Here is a 26,790-nt window from a genome sequence, read left to right on the forward strand (position 1 = left end):
CTCCAAACTACAGCATCTCATCAACGACATCGCTGTCCCGCAGCATCATCTCCAGGCTGGACCAATCACGACAGCCATGTACGGGCGGGCTTCTGGAAAGACCATCACAATCCCGCAGTGTCCGGATAACCTGCCCGCGGGGGAATATTCTTCTTAGGTTTCCTTGGGATGCCGCAAGACACCTGAAGTAGGAGGAAAGGAGCAATGAGCTCCCATTGAAGTGGGGTCTTCTGCCAAGCCAACCCTGGCCAATCGCTGCTGAGACCTTCCCAGCTCTCTCCCTGCTGTACAATCCCAGTGGTTAACACTGCACTCAGCTTTCCACACAAGCCGGGAGGAGTGCAGAGGGGAGGGAATTCTATTGCTTTCACCATTGGCTCCCCAGATACATAAGACATGTGAGCTCAGGGCGAGCTTCAGAGCTGGTCACTGCCCCAGAGAAGGCAGGGCCATGGCTTCTGTGCTGGAGAAAATAGCAAACCCTTCCTCTCTGCTTTTGTACCTGGCTCCGGGGCTTTGCCTCATCTGCGTGCTGCTGAAAGCGACCCAGCTGTACCACAAGAGACAGCAGCTCCTCAAAGCTTTGGAGAGCTTCCCGGGTCCCCCCAGCCACTGGCTGTATGGCCACTACTCTCAGGTAGGGAAAGACGTGGGGTTATACCCCTAGGTGCATCATAATTTCAACAGGGCACAGGTGGGGGAAACTAAATACAGCGCGTGGGGCGGGTGAAGCTGTTAGGAAAAGGTCCTGCCTGCTCAGGTGACCACGCAGGAAGAGTGAAAGCTCGGGCTGGGGTCATGCCATAGAGGCACCTACAGGGCTGCTGACGGCATTGCCATGGCCAAGGTGTGAGAGCCGGCTCTGGGCCCCTGGGAGGGTCAGAGTCTGGGCAGAAGTGGCAGGTCTCGGTGCTGCCCTCCCACAACCAACCTCCCAGCACTGCTCAGCCCATGCGGCCAGGGCTACAGCAGCTATTTAACATGGGCCTTCACCTGCCGCCTCTGTTGCCAGAAGCCCCAGGCCCTCTGCCCCGGGGCAGCTGCCCCTTTTGCCCCCCTCCCATCGACAGGTCTGGGCACCTCTATCAGAGAAAGGCCTAAATATCAGGACTGTGCCTCTACAATGGGGACATGTGGGCACCCTACCGATGCCTGTCCTGTCCTCCCCTTTAACCGAGACCACAGCTGTATGTCACCCAGGGCCGGCCCACAACATTTTGGCACCTGAGGCGGGAGCTCAAATGACACCCCCATGTCCCCTTGCTTGGGCCAATCCTGCCTTCTTCCTGTTCTACTCCTCTCCTGGGACTGCTCTGCTACCTACCCCAGGTAAAGGAGAACGAACAACTTCAAATGCCTTGTTCAAAAAGCATGAACTAGCGGTGCCCCTCCACAGTCTGGTGGCCGCCTCAGTTTGCCTCATGGTAAGGCCAGCCATGGTAAGGCATGTTTGTGCGGGGGAAAAGAAAACTACAACCTCAGTAAGAACTGGGTCCTTTCCAGCTCCTGTCCTTTAAGCAAACAGAGAATCCCATTGACTTCACACAGGCTGCTCCCCTGCTTGTAGTTAAACCTGCTTTCCCAGATCAGGTTTTGGCTGATCCAATGGAATAGAAGTCACTTGACACTCGCCTCCACTTAAAAGGCATCCTCTGTGTAGGAAATATATTTGAGTTTGTTTTCAGTTCCCAAGCTTTGTTATGTCTGTAAACACAGGGACAGTTTATTTCAAACATCTACAATGTTGCATGCTGCCGGCATTGGGGGATTTCTGCATTTTTGCACCCAGATGCAAAGTTCCCAGCATCCAAATGCAAACAGATTGTCCTCCAATCGATGTTTAACGTCATGATATTCAGACCGAGGGGCATGAGCTGCAACTCACTCTTTAATGTATCTCCTGCCGGTCTTTGCAGCACATGACAGTAAAATGCTGTGTGATGTAATTATTAACCGCTCTATGCCATTAACTAGTCAGGGTGCTTTTACAGTGTGTTTCATCAGTTGTAGCTGATCAGCTATTTGGTAAGTTATTTGGCTGTGAAAATTTTATATCTTTATCTCTCTTCACTAAATATTCCCTGTCACGCTGTTTAAGTATGAATGATAGTACTGTAGTAAGTGAAACAAGGAATTCACATACTGTAATTATGGGTCTTTGGGGTAATGTTAATAGCTTATTAACATCTCCTGAACCTGAGAGTCACTGGTTTAAAATATTGCACCTGATTCTGCATTGCTTTGCTGCATGCAATGTCCTTTACTAGAAACCATCAATATTATTTCATCAACGTGTAATTTTGGCCACAAAAGTGGCTTGTGGACTGAAGGAAACATTTTGCAGAGGAAAATTTCATTTCTGACAGCTTTCCTTTTTTGAATGTAAAGCCAGAAACTGTTTTGTAGAAATGAAGAAAAAAAAAAGCAGCCTAAGAATTCTACCCAAAACCAGCTTTTAAACACCTCCACGGCTACGTCTAGACTGGCATGATTTTCCGGAAATGCTTTTAACGGAAAAGTTTTCCGTTAAAAGCATTTTTGGAAAAGCGCATCTAGATTGGCAGGACGCTTTTCCACAAAAGCACTTTTTGTAGAAAAGCGTCCGTGGCCAATCTAGACGCGCTTTTCCACAAAAAAGCCCCGATCGCCATTTTCGCGATTGGGGCTTTTTTGCAGAAAACAAATCTCTGTTCTCTACACTGGCCCTTTTGCGCAAAAGTTTTTCGGAAAAAGACTTTTGCCAGAACGGGAGCAGCATAGTATTTCCGCAAAAACACTGACAATCTTACATGAGATCATCAGTGCTTTTGTGGAAATTCAAGCGGCTAGTGTAGACAGCTGGCAAGTTTTTCCGGAAAAGCAGCTGCTTTTCCGGAAAAAGAGGCCAGTCTAGACACAGCCCCACCAGTTTTAGGTTTTGGGTTCAATTCTTCCATTAAAAATTGCAAAGCAAAATTTGGACACAATTTATGTTTTTGAAACGTATCTAAAAAATAACACATGGCCCAGGCAGCCCTGTTGTTTCCCTAATGTGAGGGACGAGTTCAGCTTTATCATTGCAATTTGCAAAGGAGACGGGGTTGCAGCACAGAGCTACAGAACTGCATGGCTACTGTGTGTAAGATTTTGGTCCTCTACTTCAGCCAGTTTGGGGGAGATGGAATCTCCCCTCCCTCTCGTTGCAAGTCCATTCCGCCTGCTCCCCATCTCCTGCAGAGAGAATTCGTGGCCCAGAAGACCTTGCGCAGATTCTCCACCCTGAGGAGAATTTAACTCCTGTCTCCTTAAGTGCTCTCTCTCTCTCTCTCTTTCTCTCTCTCTGTTTTCTCTATCGTTGCAGCTTTCTCAAGCTGAAGCATTAAAGAATATATCGTCTTGGGCAAAAAAGTACCCCTATGCCTTCCCCATATGGACTGGAGGCTTCAAGGCTGACTTAGTAATCCACCACCCTGATTATGCCAGAGCTGTGTTTGGCCATGGAGGTAAGGTTATTGGCTCTAAAGATTCCTACTTGATGCCCTCCTCAAGAGACTTGTACAGACTCTTCTTCCTGCATGTGTCTTCTGTCGACCATAGCAAGTTCCTTCTTTCACCCTTCCCAAGTGCCTAGCTCTTCACAGTTATGCTGGAGCACTTTCAATATTCACCCACAATGGGAAATGGGAACCCAACACCTGTACCTTCAGAAATGCATCTGGTTTAGGGCTTCTAAGATCTAAGTTGTTCTTAGGATCTTCTAAGATCTAAGTTGCTCTTAGGATGAGCTGGAGAGAAAGGCTGCAAGTTGATGTCCCACACTTTTCTGTTGTTCTCCCTTTCTGGCATGGGAAGTCCTAATAATTACTATTACAGTTACTGCAGTGCCTAAGGATTTGGACAGTCCCAGTCCTGAAGAGACAATTATCTCCAGGATATTTCAGTATGATTCCATGTAGGATAGGAAAACATTTTCAGGGAGGAGGTTCTTGCTGCCCATCTTAAATGTGGTCCCAATGTGGATGAGCCTAATCTCTTGGTGTTGATTCACCACTTGCCTGACTCCAGAAGAGCTCACCTGTCCTGGAAGATCATTAATGTCAATGTCATCACTGGGGTAACTTGGCCCTCACATTAATTCCTTTGAAGATCTAGCCAAAGGCTTTAATCGGGCAATAGCATCTCCACTGACTTCCTTGTTCCTCTAGCACAAAATGTCCTTCCTCATCATTAAAAGCTTCCATGGCCTTCCCTTTCCTCACCCATATCTCTAATGGCATCTTCCCTTCATCCTCCTCAGTCCTGTGTGCATCTTGTTACTTTGATAAATGTGAAAGACCCTCTTTAAAATGCACTAATAATATGAAAAGAAACATTCTTTAAATATTAAATATACTGACACTACAAGATTTATCTGTCTAACTTCTACCCCTCTCATCTTCTAGTTATTTGAACTCCTTCGCCCTGACAAGAAGAGCAAATTCATCTCCAGAAATACATCTGGGCTGTGTCTAGACTGGCAAATTTTTCCGCAAAAGCAGCCACTTTTGCGGAAAAACTTGCCAGCTGTCTACACTGGCCGCTTGAATTTCCGCAAGAGCACTGACTTCCTACTGTCTGAAATCAGTGCTTCTTGCGGAAACACTATGCTGCTCCCATTTGGGCAAAAGTCCTTTTGCGCAAAGCTTTTGGGCAAAAGGGCCAGTGTAGACAGCTCAGATTTGTTTTGCGCAAAAAAGCCCCGATGGCGAAAATGGCGATTGGGGCTTTTTTGTGCAAAAGTGCGTCTAGATTGGCACGGTCGCTTTTCCGCAAAAAGTGCTTTTGCGGAAAAGCATCCGTGACAATCTAGATGCTCTTTTCCACAAATGCTTTTAACAGAAAACTTTTCCGTTAAAAGCATTTGCGGAAAATCATGCCAGTCTAGACCTAGCCCTGGCTTATTGATTCTATGGTGTGTCAACCACTAATACTGTATTTATCTTCTCTATTGTATTTCACAGATCCCAAGAACGTGACTGGTTATAAATTTGTAATTCCCTGGATTGGTACGTAGAATTATGCTTTGTCCACCCTGTTGAACAGTTTCATGAATGAATTGAGGGCATGTCATGCTCTGGAATGTTAGCCTAGTGTTTCTGCTCTTATCCTTGCTTCCTTGCTTGATCAGTTCATGGTGGGCCCCAGACTTCTCTTGTAATTTGATTTAACTTTTTTACTTGCTATTTGAAAACCAGAGGAGATGACCATTCTGTTCTGGGAAAGTGATTGGGGATGACGTGGGTCTCTGTTACGCCAGACCATTTCTCTGTTTAATCCAGAATCTTGCAACACAATGACTAGTATCTGATATTTCAGATGCCGGTGAATAGCTGCGGCATAACCAATACATAATAATGACTGTGCTGGCCAAATTGTACCCTCAATTAGACATATTCAGGTTCATGGTCTTCAGACTATGCCCTTGATGCCACCATGGCAACCTCTCTGCAGTCTACTGGGCTTGGCCCATCTCACTGAGGATGTTTGAGAAGGAATGAACCCAGCTTGACTCTCAGAAATGAGGTTGAGTTGACAGGACTCTAGAGTTGATCCTAGCAATTACAGATCGGTAAGTCTAACATCAGTACCAGGCAAATTAGTTGAAACTATAGTAAAAAATAAAATTGTCAAACATATAGATGAACATAGTTTGTTGGGGAAAAGTCAATACGGTTTCTGTAAAGGGAAATCATGCCGTACTAATCCGCTAGAGTTCTTTGAGGGGGTCAAGAAACATGTGGACAAGGGGGATCCAGTGGATATAGTATACTTAGATTTCTAGAAAGGCTTTGACAAGGTCCCTCACCAAAGGCTCTTAAGAAAAGTAAGTTGTCATGAGATAAGAGGGAAGATCGTCTCATGGACTGATAACTGGTTAAAAGACAGGAAGCAAAATGTAGAAATAAATGGTCAGTTTTCACAATGGAGAGAGAGGTAACTAGTGGTGTCCCCCAATGGTTCATATTGGAACCAATACTGTTCAACTTATTTATAAATGATCTGGAGAAAGAGGTAAACAGTGAGATGGCAAAATTTGCAGATGATTCTAGACTGCTTGATATAGTTAAGACCAAAGCAGACTGTGAAGAGCTTCAAAAAGATCTCACACAACTAAGTGATTGGGCAACAAAATGGCAAATGAAATGTAATGTTGGTAAATGTAAAGTAATGCACATTGGAAAAAGTAATTGCAACTATACATACAATATGAGGGGACTAATTTAGCTACAACTACTCAAGAGAGAGATCTTGGAGTCATTGGGTGTGTCTAGACTACAGGGTTTTGTTGACAAAAGTCCACTTTTGTCAACAAAACTATACCTGCTTCTACACTGCCACTGAGTTGTGTTGACATAACATTGACAGAACTCAGCAGTTCTTGCTTTGTCGACAAAACCGGATGTAGTCTAGATGCTCTTTGTCTACAGAAGCTTTGTCGACAGTATCTGTCGACAAAACTTCTGTCGAAAAAACCCTGTAGTCTAGACGTAACCATTGTGGATAGTTCTCTGAAACATCCATTCAGTTTGCAGCGGCAGTCACAAAATCAAACAGAATGTTGGGAATCATTTAAAAAGGGATACAAAATAAAACAGAGAATATCTTATTGCCTCTGCATAAATCCATGGTACGCCCATATCTTGCATACTGTATACAGATGAGGTCTCCTCATCTCAAAAAAGATTTCTTGGCATTGGAAAAAGTTCAGAAAAGGGCAACAAAAATGATGAGGGGTTTGGAACAGGTCCCATATGAAGAGAGATTAAAAAGACTTGACTTTTTAGCTTAGAAAAGAGGAGACTAAGGGAGGATATTACAGAGGTATATAAAATCATGAGTGGTGTGGAAAAAGTGAATAAGGAAAAATTATGTACTTGTTCCCATAACTAAGGTCACCAAATGAAATTAATAGGTAGCAAGTTAAAAAAAAAGGAAGTTTTTCTTCACACAGTGCATGGTTGTGCTGTGGAACTCCTTGCCAGAGGATGTTGTGAAGACCAGGACTTTAACAGGGTTTAAGAAAGAGCTAGATAAATTCATGGAGGTTAGATCTATCAATGGCTATTAGCCAGGATAGGTAGTAATGATGTCCCTAGCATCTGTCAGAGGCTGGGAATGGGTGACGGGAGAGGGTTTGCGTGATGATTCCCTGTTCTGTTCACTCCCTTTGGGGCATCTGGTACTGGCCACTGTCAGCAGTCAGGCTCCTGGGCTAGATGGACCTTTGGTCTGACTCAGTATGGCCATTCTTATGTTCTTATCTTCTTATGAGTAGAACTCCACACTATGCATCAGAACAATGTTCGCCTTAGTGTTATTCCTCCCAACTGCTGATGTCTATTGCACCTTGTTGCTCCATAGCACAAGGCACCAACATAAATACTGGTGTCATCAGTAAACCTGCTTGCAAAATTATTCTCTCCCATGCAAGACATTTCTGCTTGGAGTAAAAAAATGGAAGAAATGCAGAAACCCTATGTTGGGTTTGCAAACAAAAGAAAAATGGCCACCATCACACAAAACCCACCAAGCATTCATTGGAAAACCAAAGTTTTCCCTGTTCCAAAACAAAAGTGATAATAGTTATTCACAGAACTGTGAAGTGATCCATCTCTCTGCTTTTCTATCCATGCAGGCAAGGGATTACTGATCTTACATGGGCCAAAGTGGTTCCAGCATAGAAGGCTGCTGACCCCAGCGTTTCATTATGACGTGTTGAAACCTTATGTCGCGCTTATGGCAGAATCTACCAAAGTGATGCTGGTAGGACTCATCCCCATGTCTGTGCTTTCAGCTGCTGGGCTGGGGAAATCACTGGGTCTGATGCAAGTAGAAGACAGTGGAGGGAGATGTTCCAAACTGCTTGATTCACACAATTGCTCTGCAACTTTTTAGTAAAGGGGCCGGATTCAGAGCTGGTGTAATTGAATGGAGCTACGGCAACGTACATCAGCTTAGATCTGACCCAAGATATTTTTCTGTCACCTGGTTTCCAGTACAGTGAACTGTATGACAGTAACTTTCTTCAGCCTGCCGATGGTGACCATTGAAGGGAATTGGGGAGAATAGGTTGTTTGTGAGAGAAGAAACTAGACTAGTGTAAAGTAGAGGGAGAGAGTCAGAAACAAGCAGAGAGACAGAGAAGAGAAGATGAAGAGGAGGGCAAAGAGGAATCCAGTGAAGTACATATATAATTATACACTATCCATACGGTATCCATTTCAACTAGACCAGCTTGTTGGAAGGGTCCTTTTATTGTACAATACTCTCTTTGTCCTGAAACTGTGAATTCATGAGGATTGAATGTCCCTAATAATAATTATAATCTGAGGCAAATTTATCTCTGAGGTAACTTCACTGAAAATATCTTGGCCCAAAATAGCTCCAGCTTTTCAACTACCACCTGAGCTATGCTCTGAACACTGAATAATAACCGTGATGTCTCGCCTTTCAATGAGATTTTTGCTTAACTTAGGCTATGTCTACAGTGCACAGTTATTTCAGAAGAAGCTATTCCGGAACAGTTACTCCAAAATAGCTTATTTCAAAATAGCACATCTATACTGCAGGGAAGCCTCAAAATTAGTCCGAAGCAGGCTTCCCTAATGTGGGTGTGCTCCAGCAGCTCCAGGAAGAATAACTTAGAATGGCCTTGGTGGGGGGCTATTTTGAAATAGCAGAAGTGGAGCATCTACACACACCGTATTTTGAAATAGCTATTTCAGAATAGACGTTATTCTTCACAGAATGAGGTTTACAGAAGTCGGAATAAACTGGCCGTTATTCCAAAATAACTTTGCTGTGTAGACACACCCTTACCTTAGTTGGTTTTCAGTGCTGGCAAATGAGTCTGTTTGCTAGAGACAGTCACTCAGGATATGTCTACACAGCAAAGTTATCATATATATAGTAGCAGTGTCTGTGAGTCTGTAACGCCGAAATGCTGGCTGTTCCCTCTGGGTGGCGCTGTTGCCTGAAATGCTGGCTGTTCCCTCTGGGTGGCGCTGTTGCCTGAAATGCTGGCTGTTCCCTCTGGGTGGCGCTGTTGCCTGAAATGCTGGCTGTCTGTTATTTCGAAATAACTTTTCTAGAGTCTACATAAGCCAACTGCTATTTTGAAATTAATTCGAAATAACGGAGGACTTCTTTCAAAATTGGTAAATCTCATTCCACGAGAAATAATGTCAATTTCAAAATTGCTATTTCAAAATAAGTGCTAGGTAGATGCTTATTTCTAAACTAGACAATTACCCCGTCATAAGACGGGATTTTCAGGTCTCTCCTCCATGTCGGTCTTCTCTCCTGAGCCTCCGGTCTCTTGCTCCATCTCTCTCTCTCTCTCCTCCTCCTCCTACTGCCTCTCTCTGTCTCTCTCTCAGCTCTCCTCTGCCTCCAGCCTCTCTCTGTCTCTCTCTCAGCTCTCTTCCCCCTCCTGCCTCTCACTCGGGGGACCACGGAACCCAAATAGCCATTTGAGGTCCGCACTCCCCGTGCTGCATGGGGAGCGTGGAGCCCAAACGGTCGCTTGCGCTGCTTGCTCCCACACGGCGGCCCGGCTGAGCAGCACAGAAGTCAGCCGAACGCCCTGGTGGGGTGGGGCGGAGACGTTCATGGCCAGGGGCGGGGCCTGGAGCTGCTGTTACGCCGCACAACACTGCCCCGCTACCCTTCCCCTCCCACCGTGGCACTCGGCTGACTTCTGCGCCACTCAGCCAGGTCGCCATGGGGGAGCAAGCAGCACAAGCAGACGTTTGGGCCCCGTATTCCCCATGCAGCACAGGCCACCCAGAGGGAACAGCCAGCATTTCAGGCAACAGCGCCACCCAGAGGGAACAGCCAGCATTTCAGCAACAGCGCCCCCCAGAGGGAACAGCCAGCATTTCGGCGTTACAGACTCTCAGACACTGGGCTACTATATATATGACTAGCCAATTACCCCGTCATAAGACGGGATTTTCAGGTCTCTCCTCCACATCGGGTTTCTCTCCTGAGCCTCCGGTCTCTCTCTCAGTCCATCTCTCTCTCTCTCTCTCTCTCTCCTCCTCTTACTACCTCCTCCCCCCCAACTCTCCTCCGCCTCCTGCTCTCTCTCCGTCTCTGTCTTTCTCTTCTCCTCCGACTCCTGCATCTCACTCAGGGGACCGTGGAGTCCAAACAGTCACTTGCACCACTTGCTCCCATGCGGCAGCCTGGCTGAGCGGTGCACAAGCCAGCCAAGCGCCACGGCAGGAGATAAAGGGGGGCAGTGACGTTCACGGACAGGGGGCAGGGCTTGGAGCCGCTGTCATGCCACGCGTCACCTCCCCGCCCCCCTTCGCCTCCTGCCGTGGCGCTTGGCTGGCTTCTGCGCCACTCAGCCGTTCTGCCACGGGGCAACAAGTAGCCATTTGGGTTTCCCCGAGGCGGCCCAGCTGAGCGACGCAGAAGTCAGCTGAGCGCCACGGCAGAAGGCGAAGGGGGGGCGAGGCGGTGACATATGTGGCCAGGCCCCACCCTCTGGGCATGTACGTCACCGCCCCACCCTCTTTCCCCTTCCACCGTGGCACTCGGCTGACTTCTGCGCTGCTCAGCCGGGCCACCGCGGGGGAGCAAGCGGCGCAAGCAGCAGCTTGGGCCCCGCACTCCCCATGCAGCATGGGCTGTCCAGAGGGAACAGCCAGCATTTCAGCAACAGCACCGCCCAGAGGGAACAGCCAGCATTTCAGCAACAGCACCGCCCAGAGGGAACAGCCAGCATTTCAGTAACAGCACCGCCCAGAGGGAACAGCCAGCATTTCAGTAACAGCACCGCCCAGAGGGAACAGCCAGCATTTCAGCAACAGCACCACCCAGAGGGAACAGCCAGCATTTCAGCAACAGCACCGCCCAGAGGGAACAGCCAGCATTTCAGCAACAGCACCGCCCAGAGGGAACAGCCAGCATTTCAGCAACAGCACCGCCCAGAGGGAACAGCCAGCATTTCAGGCAACAGCGCCGCCCAGAGGGAACAGCCAGCATTTCAGGCAACAGCGCCACCCAGAGGGAACAGCCAGCATTTCAGCAACAGCACGGCCCAGAGGGAACAGCCAGCATTTCAGGCAACAGCGCCACCCAGAGGGAACAGCCAGCATTTCAGCAACAGCACCGCCCAGAGGGAACAGCCAGCATTTCAGCAACAGCACGGCCCAGAGGGAACAGCCAGCATTTCGGCATTACAGACTCAGACACTGGTCTACTATATATATGACTAGCCAATTAGCCCGTCATAAAACGGGATTTTCAGGTCTTCTCTCCTGAGCTCGCTCTCTCTCTCGCTCTCTCGCTCTCTCTCTTCTTGCTGTCTCCTCCCCTCTCTCTCAGCTCTCCTCTGCCTCCTGCCTCTCTCCGTCTCTTTCTTTCTCTTTTCCTCCTCCTGCCTCTCTCTCCCCTCTGTCTCTCTCCGCCCCCCTTTTCCTTCCCCCCTGCTGTGGCTCTTGGCTAAGTGCTGCCTGCTCAGCCGGGCTGCCACGAGGGAGGGGGGGCGGGGCGGTGATGTACACGGCTGGGGCAGGGGACGTGTACGTCACCGCCCTCCCTTCCCCTTCCACCCCGGGGGAGCCCAAACAGCCCCTTGGCTGCTGGCTCTCCCAGTGGCCCGGCTGAGGGGCGCAGCACTCAGCTGAGTGCCACAGTGGGAGGGGAAGGGGGGCGGTGACATACATGGCCCCGCCCCCGGCTGTGTACATCACCACCCTGCCCCCTTCCCCTCCCTCCGTGGCGAGTCGGCTGAGTGTTGCGCGCTCCCCCGCCGGGACCCAGCTGAGCAGCGCAGCGTTCGGCCGAACCACCAGGGAGGGAGGGGAAGGAGGGCGGGGCGCTGAGGTACATGGCCAGGAGGCGTAGCCGTGTACGTCAGCATCAGCGTTACAGACGCACAGACACTGGGCTACTCTATATATGATAGGGGGCCTCCAACCCTTCCCAGGGTGCCCTGCTGGCCGCCCTGGCCACAAGATAACTTCTGACCTGATGCCTTGCCGGAACCAGTTCCGGCTGGCCTTAAATGTGTTTCAAAATAGCAAAAAGCTATTGTGAAATGCATTTTATGTGTAGACGCGTTATTTCAAAATACTTGTAAGTTGAAATGGTTGTGAGCCACTCCTGTTCTACCTCCAAACTTTGTTGGGATTGTGGGTTTTGTTCAGTTACATTTTACACCAGAGTTAGGTAGGATGTGGCTACAGAAAGCAATGAGTATAACAAGAGGTCAATCAAAGGGATCCCTGTGGTTGTCACAAACCTTTTCTGGAATCCTGTCCCTCCTAATCTCTGTCTCCTCCACCAGGACAAGTGGGAACGCCTGATCACAGTGGATAAGTCGGTGGAGCTCTTTGAACATGTCAGCTTGATGACCCTAGACAGCATCATGAAATGTGCCTTCAGTTGTCATAGCAACTGCCAGACTCAACGGTCAGTACCAGGTGCTTTCAAATCCTCACAAAAATGTTCTTGACAAGCAGACCTATAATCGCCTCATTGAACCATCCTTTTCCTTCAGTGACTCAGACACCTACATCAAAGCCGTCTACAACCTGACCTACCTAGTATTCCAAAGAATCCGCTTTTTCCCGTATCATAATGATTTAATCTATCGAATCAGCCCTCAAGGACGTCGCTTTCAAGAGGCCTGCCGACTAGCGCACCTCCATACAGGTATTTCCCAGAGTCCTCTTTTGTGTATTCTATTGACTGTAGGGAGTTGTCTAGTTTGATGGCTTTCCTCTAATGTTAACCATTATAAAAGATAATCTATGAACCCAAATCCTGACGACATTTTTTTCTCTAATGGTCTGAGGAGGAAGTATGGCTTTCAGATTGTGGCACATGGCTGATAGTCAGTAGATCACAGGTCAGAATAGTAGATCCTAAGGTCTGGTACTCGGATGTGGTCCCCAGCTTGCCTGGTTGGCCCCCAAAGATCAGGGCTCCCCCTAAGCACTGGGGAGCCTGCACTACCTCCCCATGGTGCTGGAACACACAAATATCTATTGGCTTTTTCTCCACTGAGCTCTGATGTGTGAGAGGAATGTGGAGGGTGTCTTTCTCCTTTTCAGTTGGGGGCCACCTCAGTGAGGATTGTTTTGTTTTGTTTTGTTTTGTTTTAGGGTTTTTTTGCTCCTTTCTTGTGTGCAGCCCATGAATGATTTTTCTGTGGGTCAGCAGCCCCTGACCCAAAAAAGGTTCCCCACCCCTGCAGTAGATCTAGGGTAAAATCCAACTCTGATGGAATTTCATGATCTTTAGTAGACTTGTACGCAAGGACTGCTTTTTAGTGGACTGCTCAATGACATGACCTTCCCAGAAGGACACTTCATAGTGATGTCGAGGGGTAGCTAATATTTTTGCCCCTCTCATATACAGATACAGTAATAAAAGAGAGAAAGAAGTCCCTGCTAGATCAGCAAGAACTTGAAAAGATGCAGAAGAAGAAGCACTTGGATTTTCTGGACATTCTTCTGTGTGCCAAGGTGAGTGTTTGAAATAATCATGCAATCAGCCAGGACATATACATGTGTCCCTACATGTCATCAGCAGACATCTAGCTAGAGTTAGCAACAGTTTCCCTGTTGTACATGAGAATGCCTGCTGCCGTACCCAAGTGACCTGACTCAGATTTCACTTGTACCAGGAACACACCTGCCAATTGCATTGCTTTCAATGGAGTGACCCGATTTCTCGTACAAACAAGTCAAAGCAAGCTGGGATATTCGCCAGTGATCCTGGTGTATTTTTTCACTCCAAAAGAGTCCTTGTGAAATTAACTCTTGTCTGGGGATTATTTACCTCCCTGCTTCACTAGGATGAAAATGGTGCTGGACTGTCTGACGAAGACCTACGCGCCGAGGTGGACACGTTCATGTTTGAGGGGCATGATACCACGGCCAGTGGGATCTCCTGGATCTTGTACTGCATGGCCCTGTACCCAGATCACCAGCAGAGATGCAGGGAAGAGATCCAGGAGATCGTGGGAGACAGAGATACCGTGCAATGGTGAGATGTCACCTCCCGGGTTTGGTACCAGTTGGCTTTGAATGGTTTTCTTAGGTCAAGGGGTGGGGGCCGCTGACCTACAGAAAATCAGCTGGGGCCCATACACACGTGAGAAGCAAAAAAAAAAAGCACCCAAAAGCAAAAACCCCAAATCCTTGGAGTGTGAAATTTTAGGAATAAGACAGATCTGCTCGATTTTCTTGCTATATTGAATCCCAAATATTAAGCGCTTGCATTTCTATAAATAATTGCCTGAAAGGATGTCAATGTACCTTGATGGGGACCCCGACTGAAAAGGAGAAAAACACTCTCCGCATTCCCCTCACACATCAGAGTCTAAAGGGGCCCAGGTGTGTAGATTGTGTGCTCCATCCCACGAGGGTGGCAGGAATTGCTGGAATGCCATTGAGGTCTCACCAATGCTGATAAGGGAGCCCCAAACCTCAGGGGTCAGATCCCGGCCCCCCACCCATGTCTTAGATATTCAGTCTGAGGAATTAAAAGCAGATCTTATTTCACAAGCTTGGCACTGAAGGATCAACATTTAGTATAGCCATGCTACAAAGGATTGATCCAAAGCCAGATGCCTTCTGGCAAGGGCTGTTCAATTCCCCGTCTTCGGTTTCCAACAGTTAATAAATCACAGGTAATTGGTTGGAAAAGGGCCTATAAACAACTGAGGTTAGGGGAGTTCCTACAGCTACGCCTACCCTGCATTCAGCCCTTGGAGTGTGAAACTTTAGGAATAAGACAGATCTGCTCGATTTTCTTGCTAAATTGAATCCCAAATATTAAGCGCTTGCATTTTTACAAATAATTACCTGCAAGGATGTCAACGTACCGTGTCATATTAAGCCTTACCACCCCACTGTGAAACAGAGAGTTATTTCATGGCCCAGCATCCCTTGCGCTAGGGGCTGTACAAACGTGGAACTAAAAGTCGGTCCCTGCCCCCAAAAGTTTACAGCAGGGGAAACCGAAGGCCCAGCAGATCAAGAGAGTTGCTCAGTGTGCTGTAGGAAGTCTGTGGCAGAGGTGGGAATAGAACCCAAGTCACCTCTATGCCTCAGCCACAAAATCTCTTTCCTGTTTAGGGGTTTGGAATGGGTCCCCTATGAAGAGAGGTTAAAGTGACTGGGACTTTTCAGTTTAGAAAAGAGGAGACTGAGGGGGGATATGATAGAGGTCTATAAAATCATGAGTGGTGTGGAGAGGGTGAATAAAGAAAAGTTATTTATTAGTTCCCATAATAGAAGAACTAGAGGACACCAAGGGTGTGTCTAGACTCCGTCGATGGAGGCATGTAAATTAGACAGATAGGCAAAGGGAAATGAAGCCGTGATTTAAATAATTTAATAATTTAAATAATCGCGGCTTCATTTAAATTTACATGGCTGCTGCGCTGAGCCGACAAACAGCTGATCAGCCGTTTGTCGGCTCAGCACACTAGTCTGGACGCTCCGCGCCGACCTGAAAGCCTTTTATCGACATCCCCCTTATGCCTCGTAGGATGAGGTTTACAGGGGATGTCGATAAAAGGCTTTCATGTCGGCAGGGGAACGTCCAGACTAGCGCGCTGAGCCGACAAACAGCTGATCAGCTGTTTGTCGGCTCAGCGTGGCAGCCATGTAAATTTAAATGAAGCCGCGATTATTTAAATCGCGGCTTCATTTCCCTTTGCCAAAAAAAAAATCTACATGGCTCCATTGATGGAGCCATGCAGTATAGACGTACCCCAAATTAAATTAATGGGTAGCAGGTTTAAAACTAATAAAAGAAAGTTCTTCTTCTCACAGCACATAGTCAACCTGTGGAACTCCTTGCCAGAGGAGGCTGTGAAGGTTAGGACTAGAACAGAGTTTAAAGAGAAGCTAGATAATTTCATGGAGGTTAGGTCTATAAAAGGCTAGTAGCCAGGGGATAGAAATGGTGTCCCTGGCCTCTGTTTGTCAGAGGTTGGAGAAGGATGGCAGGAGACAAATCGCTTGATCATTGTCTTCGGTCCACCCTCTCTGGGGCACCTGGCTGTGGCCACTGTTGGCAGACAGGCTTCTAGATGGACCTTTGGTCTGACGCAATACGGCCATTCTTATGTTCTTATGTTCTGTCTTTCAACAGCAATAGGTGTGTGGTGTGTTTGTTTCACTTACAGGTGTTGATGCAGCCAGCTCGTATCTTGGTAGTGGCAAGGGCTGTTCCGCAGTTAATTTAATTTCTTTCATTTCTTTCAGGGATGACCTTGGCAAAATGATTTACAGCACCATGTGCATCAAGGAGAGCCTCCGCCTGTACCCTCCGGTAATTGCAGTGGGCCGACAACTCAGCAAGCCCATCACGTTCCACGATGGACGTACCTTGCCAGAAGGTCTGTTTAATCTCTTCTGTCTCATGGGTCCAATTCTGCCTTCAGCCACACACAGCACTCCTCTTGAGGTGGCACCTGGATGTGGTGCAAGCCAATGAGAGAGGGGAAAGTTCTCCTGTGGAAGCCAAGTGAAGGCCTAGGAGAGGTTGAGTGGTTTGTGGGGCTCTCAAGACTTCCCCCCATGATGTGACCTAGGTGGGGGGGAGAAGTACAAAGCAGCCAGCCAGGGACTCAAGCCAGTGGATGTAGGAGCAGCCAAAGCAGAGACCTTTGGACAGTCTGGTCAAAGCTGGCGCGAGTTCTCTGCCTTTCTCTGCACTGTGCTGATGGGCGGTTCACTCCAACTCTTCCTCATCCTTTCCATCTCCTCAGCTCAGTTTCGCACCCCACCTGCCCCTCCAACCCACTTCTCCTCTGCCCTGCCCCCATCACTCTTTCTTCCATGTAGCCAATCCCCTCTGCCCAAAGCAATCAATAAAATAGCAACGACGCGTTTGTTTGCTGCCCTCACATTGCATGTGCTACCTCTACCTCCACCCTGTGTCTGTCTTTATGTCTTTGGCCTGTGGGCATGGGGAGCTCTTGCCCTCTCCTTCTAGTGTTACTAATTCATGCACTAAACACACTGCAGTAGGTGAGAGGGGAGATGTTACCTTTGCCCGAATCACTATGCTAGTGAAATATTCACCTGCAGTGGATCAGTTACTTGGCTTTCACGTGGCCTGATCTTCTGGGTTCAAAGCACAGACGGCACGTCTGTCATTCTTCCCTGCTCAATGGGCACTCTGACCCAGTTTCCTAACCATTTCCTGCTTCTCATGCAAAATCGATTGAGAATCTACTCCTGGCCTCTGTGATACTCAGCCAGCGTCCACCTGGTAAGTCACCCATCTTGATCCAAATATCCTAGAAAACCGTAGGCTTTTTCCACCGGTTTCAATGGAATTTGGATCCCTTCTATGAGGAGCCCATGCACAGATGCTGAGTGTATTTTTTAATTTAAGTATTGCATAAGATCAATACAAAACGTGAAATACACGAAAGGCCAGATCAACGCCCCCCTCCACTTTCAAAAGCTGAATTTGTAAGTGTGCAGTTGCACAAGCCTTGAAAATCTCAGCGTGAACACACAATGATAGTCACACGAGTGACTTTACAGATAACATGGCGCATTCCCAGTTCCTTCTATCCATGAGTGCTCTGTTCCTTCCCATCACGTTCACTCAGCAATCAGGTTAACCTCCCATGGCATTGACAATCACTGTGTCAAAGCCCTGCTTACAGTTGCCATTACATCATGCCCATAACTGAGGTTCTGCGCTCAGACCTCACCTGACAGTATCCCAGATCCCTGCAGGACCCCAGTGATCATCCAGTCCGACCTCTTGTATACCACAAGACAGGGAACTTTTCCAAAATAACTCCCATAGATGATCTCTTAGAAGCCCATCCAGTCTTGATTACACAATTAAGTAATTGAGAAACCACCCTGACATTGGTAAATTACTCTAGTGGTTAATGACCTCTTATTGGCCTATTAAATATTTACCCTGGTTTCCAGCCTGAATTTGTCTAGCTTCACGTTCCAACCACAGGTCTGTTTTACCTCTCCCTGCTAGACTGAAAAGCCCTTTGTTATACCTGTGTTCTTTGTATAGGTTCTTATAGTCTGTCCCATCACCCCTTAGCCTCCTCATTGTGGAGCTAAATAGAGTAAGTTCTTTGAGTTCATCACTCCACTGCATGTTTTCTGATCCTTTTAGTCATTCTTGAGGCTCGTCCCTGAACTCTCTTTAATTTATCACCATCCTTCTTAGAATCATAGAATCATAGAATACTAGGACTGGAAGGGACCTCGAGAGGTCATCGAGTCCAGTCCCCTGCACTCATGGCAGGACCAAATACTGTCTAGACCATCCCTGATAGACATTTATCTAACCTACTCTTAAATATCTCCAGAGATGGGGATTCCACAACCTCCCTGGGCAATTTATTCCAGTGTTTCACCACCCTGACAGTTAGGAACTTTTTCCTAATGTCCAACCTAAATTTCCCTTGCTGCAGTTTAAGCCCATTGCTTCTTGTTCTATCCTCAGAGGCCAAGATGAACAAGTTTTCTCCCTCCTCCTTATGACACCCATTGAGATACCTGAAAACTGCTGTCATGTCCCCCCTCGATCTTCTCTTTTCTAAACTAAACAAACCCAGTTCTTTCAGCCTTCCCTCATTCCTCATGTACTTTAGACCTTTATTCATATTCTTGAATATTTGCATCATCTGCAAACTTTTCAATTATGATTTTCTCTCTCCTTCTAGGTTGTCGATAAAATAATTCAATAGTTTAAAGCCTGTGTCACCACACGGCAAACTCACAGCTTGATGCTGCTTCCCCTCTTACAATTACACTGTGACACCCATCACATTTGAACCCAGAATAGAACCCAGCTCATTCTCCCATCACTTAATGCCGCCTCTGCAGGGCTAATACAGTGAAAACATGTATGTAAAATGGACTCGGGACATTTTCCAGACAGCAGGTGTGCTGGTTAAGAAGACTAACACCCTTTAACAGGATCTCATGTCGTGCTGAACAGATGTTTGCCCTGTCAGGTCACCAAAGTTTTTTTTATTTTTCTTACAGGTTCTCAGGTGACTGTGCATATTTATTCTCTTCATAGGAACCCAATTGTATGGCAAGATCCAGAGGTACTTTTCATATCACACAAAGAAAAGGTGGTCATGTAATTTAGACAAAGAACTGCTTAGCAAGAGATTCGGGAGCTCTCCATGGGTCTGCCTCATAGTTCCTTGAGCAAGGCATTGCTTGCTTCTCCCTTTCTGTAAATCAGGGATAATATTGATCTTACTGAGGTGGTTTGCAATCGCATGCAAGTAGCATCGCTCCAGAAGAACAGTGCAATGGATCTGCAAACCAGGCGGCTGCCCTAACAATTCCGAGTCTCATAGAATGACAGAGTAGCATGTGAAACCATCTGTCTTTACCCATGGTCACCTACATCTAGTGGAATAATGATTCATAGCATTTGGGGGCAAATAGACCAGATAATGCTCTTGGTTGTACCAGAAACTTCTCCCTGTTGCCTGGCGGCTGTGGTGAGATTTCTAAGAGAATTTACAACTGAACAAGAGGGGAAGTAGCGCTCCGATCTCAGCAGAAGACTTCACCCTTTTGGTTGGGGGGCGGGGGAAGAGTGCACAGGAGATGCGTTCGGACAGAACCTCACTAGCTTACAGGGTGCCTGCATGTCCCTGGTCAGCACAGCTCACATTTGGGAGGAGCTGGCTCTTTGTGGGAGGGGACGTCACCGTCCCTTCTCACTGCTGCTGCCCTAGAAGAGTTTCCACGTCAGCGCCAGTGCATTGGGGCTACAGCAACAGAAACCCCTTTAATGCTGGGCTAGAACTGACCTCACCTCAGCCTCTGAAATCGCACCCTGCTCCTAAGCTGAGGGAGGTGGCTTGTTGCCAAATGAACCATGTCTGGGTGTGTAAAGCTGCTGGCGTCCAGCCGAGAAATGCTGTAGTTGGGAACAAAAAGCCTTTTCCACAGGCAGTGGGGCCGACAGACTCACCAGGCCCCTGGGGAAGGTGAGGAGGGGGCCGGTTTTGTGCCCTCAGAAGAGGCGAGGCCTCACGTAGAAGGGGCAGGGCTCTGGTAGTGATTTAAAGGACTTGCGACTCTGGCTACAATGTTGCTATTGAATTGCTGTCCGAATGGGCAGCAGGTTTAAAACTAATAAAAGAGAGTTATTCTTCACACAGCGTGTAGTCAACCTGTGGAACTCCTTGCCAGAGGAGGCTGTGAAGGCTAGGAGTATAATAGAGTTTAAAGAGAAGCTAGATAATTTCATGGAGGTTAGGTCCATAAAAGGCTATTAGCCAGGGGATAAAATGGTGTCCTTGGCCTCTGTTTGTCAGAGGCTGGATAGAGATGGTAGGAGACAAATCGCTTGATCATTGTCTTTGGTCCACCCTCTCTGGGGCACCTGGTGCTGGCCACTGTCGGCAGACAGGATACCGGGCTAGAAGGACCTTTGGTCTGACTCAGTTCGGCCGTTCTTATGTTCTTATGAATCATTGAGCCTGACCACAGACCTTTGAACTCTCTTGTGGGGTTGCCAGGTGTCCAGTTTTGAACTGGACAGTCCAGTATTTGAGCTTACTGTTCGGGAAACAAATGGAAAAAATATAAATGAGAAACTAGAATTGTCCGGTATTTTCTAAACAAGATGTAATGTGGATTGTGATGTCATGTCTGTTTGTCGGTATGTTTGTTGAAACCATCTGGCAACGCTACTCTCTCCCTGCAGGTGTTTGATCCCATGAGGTTTTCTCCAGAGAACGTGGCCCGGAGGCATTCCCATGCGTTTGTGCCCTTTGCGGCTGGAGCACGGTGGGGGATGTTTCATTCTCTCGGGGGTGTCAGTTGAAAACAAAGCCAGGCTTTGGGCCAGGCTGCCCCTAATGCCCACTGAGCTCTAACAGGCTGGCGCTGTAGGGTTGTGTCTGTCACGTGAGGGAGATGTGGAGGGGTCCCCTACAGCAATGCACCAAACCAGAGTTTGGTTCTTAGTGCCTGGCCTCTTTGGCCTCTCCTGTGTCTGCTTCACGATGCCCACAGAGCCGGTCCTAGGACAGCCTGGCCCCAAGGGCGTTTTGACAGGCCACAGTCGTTTGGCAGAAGCACGGTGTGATGGTGGCTAGCAGCGCCCTCTGGGGGCTCTCAGTGAACTCCTCAGCTCTCAGGCCTCTCCTGGCTGGACCCTGCAATTCTTCCACTCACAGACCAGGCCCAGCGGGACCCAACAGGCTCAGCTGAGGTCAGACCCCTGCAGTTCTTCCTCTGTGACCAGCCAGGCTGCTTACAGCCAAAGGCCTGGTTATTGCACAGCAGGGAGAAAGCACTTAGCAAGGGAAGATTTCAAACCTCCAAAGAGCCGACAGGCACGGCTATCCCACCTCTAGGCTGACCATCCCCTGATGGGAATCCAGGCAGGCCTCAGTTTTTCTGTCACCCACACAGGTCTCTGTGTTTCTGTTTGAGTCCCCCAAGCAATTACCCCCACTCTCAGAAGAGTGTGCCTGTTTAAACATAGCACTGTGCTCTTCATCCCCGGTGTTCAGGGGCCTTTTCCTCCCCTGGCATTGTCCTTTAACACAAGTGTTTTGGGAGCAGTGGCTTATCTCGAGCCATCCTTTTGCCGTCCTCCTTGGTTTTTCTGACTACCCCATATTAAAACACGTAGCAGTTAATGAAACTGAAAGCCAACAGGAATTAGCATCCTAACTGCCATTTGGGCATTGGAAAAATCTCCCCCCACCAATAAAGTTCTCTTGGCACTTTGCACAAGAGCGGGTGAAAACGGGATCTGTTTTCTTGCAGGTTCAGCGGGAAAGTGAGTTTTTCAAACCCTGTTTTAAAACTGCCTGGTAGCGTTGCTGTGCACTATTAAACAGCTGCCATATTGTAACCCAGTAGAGGTAGCTCTACAGTGGTGGGTGCAGGGACCTCTAGGCAGTAGGAGCCAAAACCTCCGGTTGAGCTGAGGACCCAGTGTGCTAGGTGCTGTACACACACAGGGGAGATGGTCGCTGACCCAGCGAGCTGGGTTGCCCCACTCCGCTAGCAAAGTGCCGCGGGTGTATTTGTGAAGGGAAGCTGCTGGCGAAGCCAGAGCGTCCGTTCTGACAGGCTCCCCCCGCCTCTTCCAGGAACTGCATCGGGCAGCAGTTTGCCATGAACGAGCTGAAAGTGGCCCTGGCCCTGACTCTGCTCCGTTTCAAGCTTTCTCCTGATCCAGCCAAACCGCCCAAGGGAATTCCTCAGGTTGTCCTCAGGTCCAGCACTGGGATCCACCTGCTCTTGAAGAAACTGCACTGAGAAGCCCTGGAGCCCCGTGTCAGCAGGATCGGCTCGTTCCTGAGGGAACGCAATCAATGGGTATTTTTTTGGACAGCCCCCCCCCTTCAGCCAACCCGTTCCACAGCCTTCCCCGAATCCTCAGGCCCAGCTGCTTTCTCTGGGCGCTTCCCCACCCCCACAGCTGGGTGAGCTGCAGTCATGGCAGGAGACCACAGGGCCTCGCTATGGGGGGTGAAGCATCACAAGCACCTTGTCCCTGGCTAGGAAGCACTTTCGCCCATCGGTGCCATGTGCGCTGGGTGCTGAGCCAGCATGTCCCTGGGTCCCAACCCATGCAGGGCCGAGGGCAGCACGTGTCCCCTTCCTGCAGTCCCTCACGCTGGGTTCTGGGGGCACAAGCAGAGCTCGAGGTGCAATTTCACATCTCTTCTCTAGCACAGACTATAGAGGGCAGCACTGAAACAGACCTAGCTCTCCTTCCTCCCTACAAGTTTTAGGCCAGGTCTACACTACGTGAGAAAGTCGACCTAATGCGCAAGATACGAGAATAGTGTAGCTGGAGTTGACGTACCTTGAGTCAAATATCTGCACCGTCCCCGCTGTGGGACATCAATGGGAGAATCTCAGGGCTAGTGAAGAGAAGCCCTAAGAGTCCCCTCAGTTTCCATAGTATAAGAGCCAGTGACCAAGCTGGGGCTTATGGCCTCCTAACAAAATTTAAACACAATTTACACGGGTGCACTGTAATTTGCACTAACGCCCAGCCTCCAAGTGTAGACGAGGCCCAACACTTACCCCCCACATGGTAGCACATTGGTCTATTGTGCACGACTCACCTACCCATCCTGCCTTGCAGAGAGCTGGCCCCAGACAAGCATCCACAAGAAAGGTGTGGATTGCACCCCTACAGCCTCGCTCATTCCTAGTGAGGGACTAACCTCCAGGCTTGTCTGGGAAGATAGATGTGTGAGCTGGGCCAAGTCTCCCAGTTGGGAGGTGGGTGAACACTGCTACGCCCTGAGATGCTCTGGAGTTTTGGTTCGGCCCATTCCAGAAAGAGAAGCCCTTGGGAATTTTTTGCTCCAGATCTGAACTTTCTTCAAGCAGCGGCTGTTCAGATCTCAGCTCAGTGTTCTCTGGAATTTAAGGCACCAACAGGATGCAACATGGACAACTAAAGACCTATGCAGGCTGTCTTCAGCCTACACACACAGCTCTCAATGGCCCTAAAAACTCACCCAGCTGGAGCCAAGAATCTTTAGACTCACCTTCCCTCTCTAATCCAAAATGGATTCTTACATGATCCCCAGAGTAGAACTTGTCACCTCATTTATACTAGACAGATATTAAAGGTTCTACCTGCCCATTCATTCATAGAATCCGCCCCTCTACTGTAGCAACTTCCTGCCCAGAGCAAGGTTCTGTGATTCCCTCCTCCCTGGGAACCTGATCCCAGGTCTTCCAATGAGAGTCTTCTATTGATTTGAATGGGCGTTGGTCCGGCACTTGGAAAATGCAACAATTAATGGCCCAATGTTCTGTGCATTCTTATGGCCATGCTGCGGCCTACACTGTGCCTTGGAATGTTAAAATCTGCAGTGACCTGGAACCAGAAAGACAGGAGAAAAGACCTTGGCCCAGCCAACAGGGCCCATACCATTATTGCTGTTCAATAGATATCAATAGATATCAATAAATTTGCCTTCTCTGACAATATTTCATTATTTTGTGTTGCTCCCTAAACATAACACGAGGTGGCAGCAGAGAGCTTCAGATATACTGAAAAGGAGTCCTGTTTACTTATCACTAAATTCATATGCCAAATCATAGGATAGAAGACTAGAACGGGAAGGGACCTCGAGAGGTCATCAAGTCTAGTTCCCTGCCTTCACAGCAGCACTTAGCACCATCTAGATCATCCCTGATAGGTGTCAGTCTAACCTGCTCTTAAATATCTCCAGTGATGCAAATTCCACAACCTCCCTCTGCAATTTATTCCAGTGCTTAACCACCCCTACAGTTCGGAAGTTTTTCTTAATGTCCACGCTAAACCTCCATTGCTGCAATTTAAAGCCCATTGCTTCTAGTCCTATTATCAGAAGTCAAGGAGAACAATTTTTCTCCTTTCTCCTTGTAACACCCTTTTTAGGTACTTAAAAACTGCTATCATGTCCCCTCTCAGTTTTCTCCTTTCCAAGCTAAACAAGCCGGCTACATTTGGCATGATTTTCCGCAAATACTTTTAACGGAAAAGTTTTTCTGTTAAAAGCATTTGCGGAAAAGAGCGTCTAGATTGGCACGGATGCTTTTCCGCAAAAGCACTTTTTGCGGAAAAGCGTCCGTGCCAATCTAGACGCGGTTTTGAGCAAGAAAGCCCCGATCGCCATTTTCGCCATCGGGACTTTTTTGCGCAAAACAGTTTTCAGCTGTCTACACTGGCCCTTTTGCGCAAAAGCATTTCCGGAAAAGGGCTTTTGCCCGAACGGGAGCAGCATAGTATTTGCGGAAGAACACTGACAATCTTACATTAGATCGTCAGTGTTCTTGCATCAGAGGGGTAGTCGTGTTAGTCTGAATCTGCAAAAGCGGCGAGGAGTCCTGTGGCACCTTATAGACTAACTGAAGTGTTAGAGCATGAGCTTTCATGGGCAAAGACCCACTTCGTCAGATGCATGTAGTGGAAATTTCCAGAGGCAGGGATAAATATGCAGGCCAGGATCAGGCTGGAGATGACGAGGTGGATCCAATCAGGCCCACTTCTAGTAGCTGATCTGGAGGTGTGAATACCAAGAGAGGAGAAGCTGCTTTTGTAGTTAGCGAGCCATCCACAGACTGTGCTAACTACAAAAGCAGCTTCTCCTCTCTTGGAATTCAGATCAGCTACTAGAAGTGGGCCTCATCCTCCCTGATTGGATCCACCTCAGTCTAGACGCAGCCGACCAGTTCTTTCAGTCTTCCCTCATAGCTCATGTTTTCTAGACCTTTCGTCATTTGTGTTGTTCTTCTCTGGACCCTCTCCAATTTCTCCACATCTTTCATGAAATATGGCACCCAGAACTAGACACAATACTCCAGTTAAGGCCTAATCAGTGCAGAGTAGAGCAGACTTCTCGTGTCTCCCTCACAACAGGGCTAATACTACACACATAATTCTATAATTATTCGTTTGAATTTTTACATCTGTTCCTTTTGGCGATCTTCATACAATAGAGACTAGATGGAGTCAGGCAGCGGAGAACAAGAAAACAACGAGACAATATTTATCAGCTTGATAAGTGGTGCTGTCAGTAGACACTTACGGCCCACTTACACCCGCTGCACAGAGGTGAGTTCAGCCTCTGGGAAGCAAACTGAGAGGTGAAATTTATGGGATAAATTCATTACGAATCATTTGCTCCGCTCAACTATTGACTTGGCTTCTCTAGGATGACCAGACCTGATCGACCAAATGCTGAATTTCCACAGAAACCTTTGGATCCTCTTGTTTTCCTAAGCCAATTTTCTAGATGAAATCAGTTACTCAGTAACAGCGCGCCCTGGAGATTAACTCTCTTGGCTCAGCCTCAGCGGGCCAAAGGGAAAGGAATATTTACCATAAAACTTCCTCTGCTCAGACTCAGAAAAGAAGGGCTTGTCCTCACCACAAAGTTACCACACAGCTCAGAGTGTTCCCATTATCTTGACCCTTGCCCACACTCAACGCTGCAACCAGGGACCGTCATGGGGTGGGTACGCCAGCCTTGCCCCCTCAGAAGCATGGTGTTAGGCCTTCCAGGCCTCTCAAAGCATGCTCCACCCCCTGTGTGTCTCAGTCGCTACGGTCCAAGGCCTCTCACTATGGCCTTCTCCAATGCGACAGTCCAGCCACAATTGGTAAAATGCCCCCATCTGAAAGGGTAAAAAGGCCCAGCAGACAGGGCAGTGAGACCTAGCAGCTAGAGTCAGGAGCAACTCTTGTAGCGCCCACCTTGGGGATTAATAGGGATGGTGTAGGAGGACCCAGGCCCACCAGCTCCAACGGGACCCAGCCCAGGGCCCTGTCCGTGGTGGGTTTATCCCACCATTAGCTCAGCGGGGAATCTGCTCAAAACACGCTGAGGTCTCCGGGATCTACCTCCCCACCTGGGGCCACTTCCTACCAGACTCAAGGTGGTCAGCTTCGTCTGCGCTTCCCTCCGGATTTAGGGTTTCTCCGGCCGCTCCCCGCAGACTGGCCTGCGCAGTGCGGTCCGTCTGCAGTGCCTCCTCCAGAGCACTGGCAGTACCTCCTTCCTCGGCGCCAATCCGCCCCGACTGAGCTATTCCACTGGCCTTTATTGCTGTTCTCCAGCTGGAGCATGCCCAGCAGGTCTGTGGGGGCAAGTCCCGCTCAGCCAGGTAACCCTGGTTAACTCTTCCAAGGTCAGTGCGGGGTTGGTACACCCCGTCACAGGGACAGTCCAGCAGCTTCCCAGCGGTGGCATGGAGCCAGGGTAGGCAGGGAACCTGCCTCAGCCCCTCTGTGCCACCAAAT

The 26,790-nt window shown here is 48.4% G+C and overlaps 1 protein-coding gene across 1 annotated transcript; it reads left to right on the plus strand.

Annotated features, from left to right (window-relative positions):
* Positions 1-419: 419 nt before the first annotated feature.
* LOC149523906 (cytochrome P450 4B1-like) lies at positions 420-23,993 on the plus strand. Its single transcript, XM_075935924.2, has 12 exons — positions 420-637; positions 3,341-3,482; positions 4,980-5,024; positions 7,655-7,782; positions 12,323-12,447; positions 12,536-12,690; positions 13,399-13,505; positions 13,838-14,028; positions 16,260-16,393; positions 19,035-19,099; positions 20,725-20,807; positions 22,127-23,993. Exons 1-12 carry the CDS (start codon positions 452-454, stop codon positions 22,293-22,295), a joined length of 1,530 nt encoding a protein of 509 aa, XP_075792039.2. The 5' UTR covers positions 420-451; the 3' UTR covers positions 22,296-23,993.
* The last annotated feature ends 2,797 nt before the right edge of the window (positions 23,994-26,790 follow it).

The sequence above is a fragment of the Pelodiscus sinensis genome, chromosome 9 (genome assembly GCF_052426305.1).
Source record: "Pelodiscus sinensis isolate ZL-2025 chromosome 9, ASM5242630v1, whole genome shotgun sequence".
Lineage (NCBI taxonomy): Eukaryota > Metazoa > Chordata > Testudines > Trionychidae > Pelodiscus > Pelodiscus sinensis.

What these genes read in the sequence shown, in the direction of transcription:
- LOC149523906 (XM_075935924.2), top strand. Translation starts at nt 452, where the DNA reads ATGGCTTCTGTGCTGGAGAAAATAGCAAACCCTTCCTCTCTGCTTTTG. An exon ending in TGTATGGCCACTACTCTCAG is followed by an intron (nt 638 to 3,340) that starts GTAGGGAAAGAC and finishes CTATCGTTGCAG; the next exon opens with CTTTCTCAAGCTGAAGCATT. An exon ending in CCCTTTGCGGCTGGAGCACG is followed by an intron (nt 20,808 to 22,126) that starts GTGGGGGATGTT and finishes CGCCTCTTCCAG; the next exon opens with GAACTGCATCGGGCAGCAGT.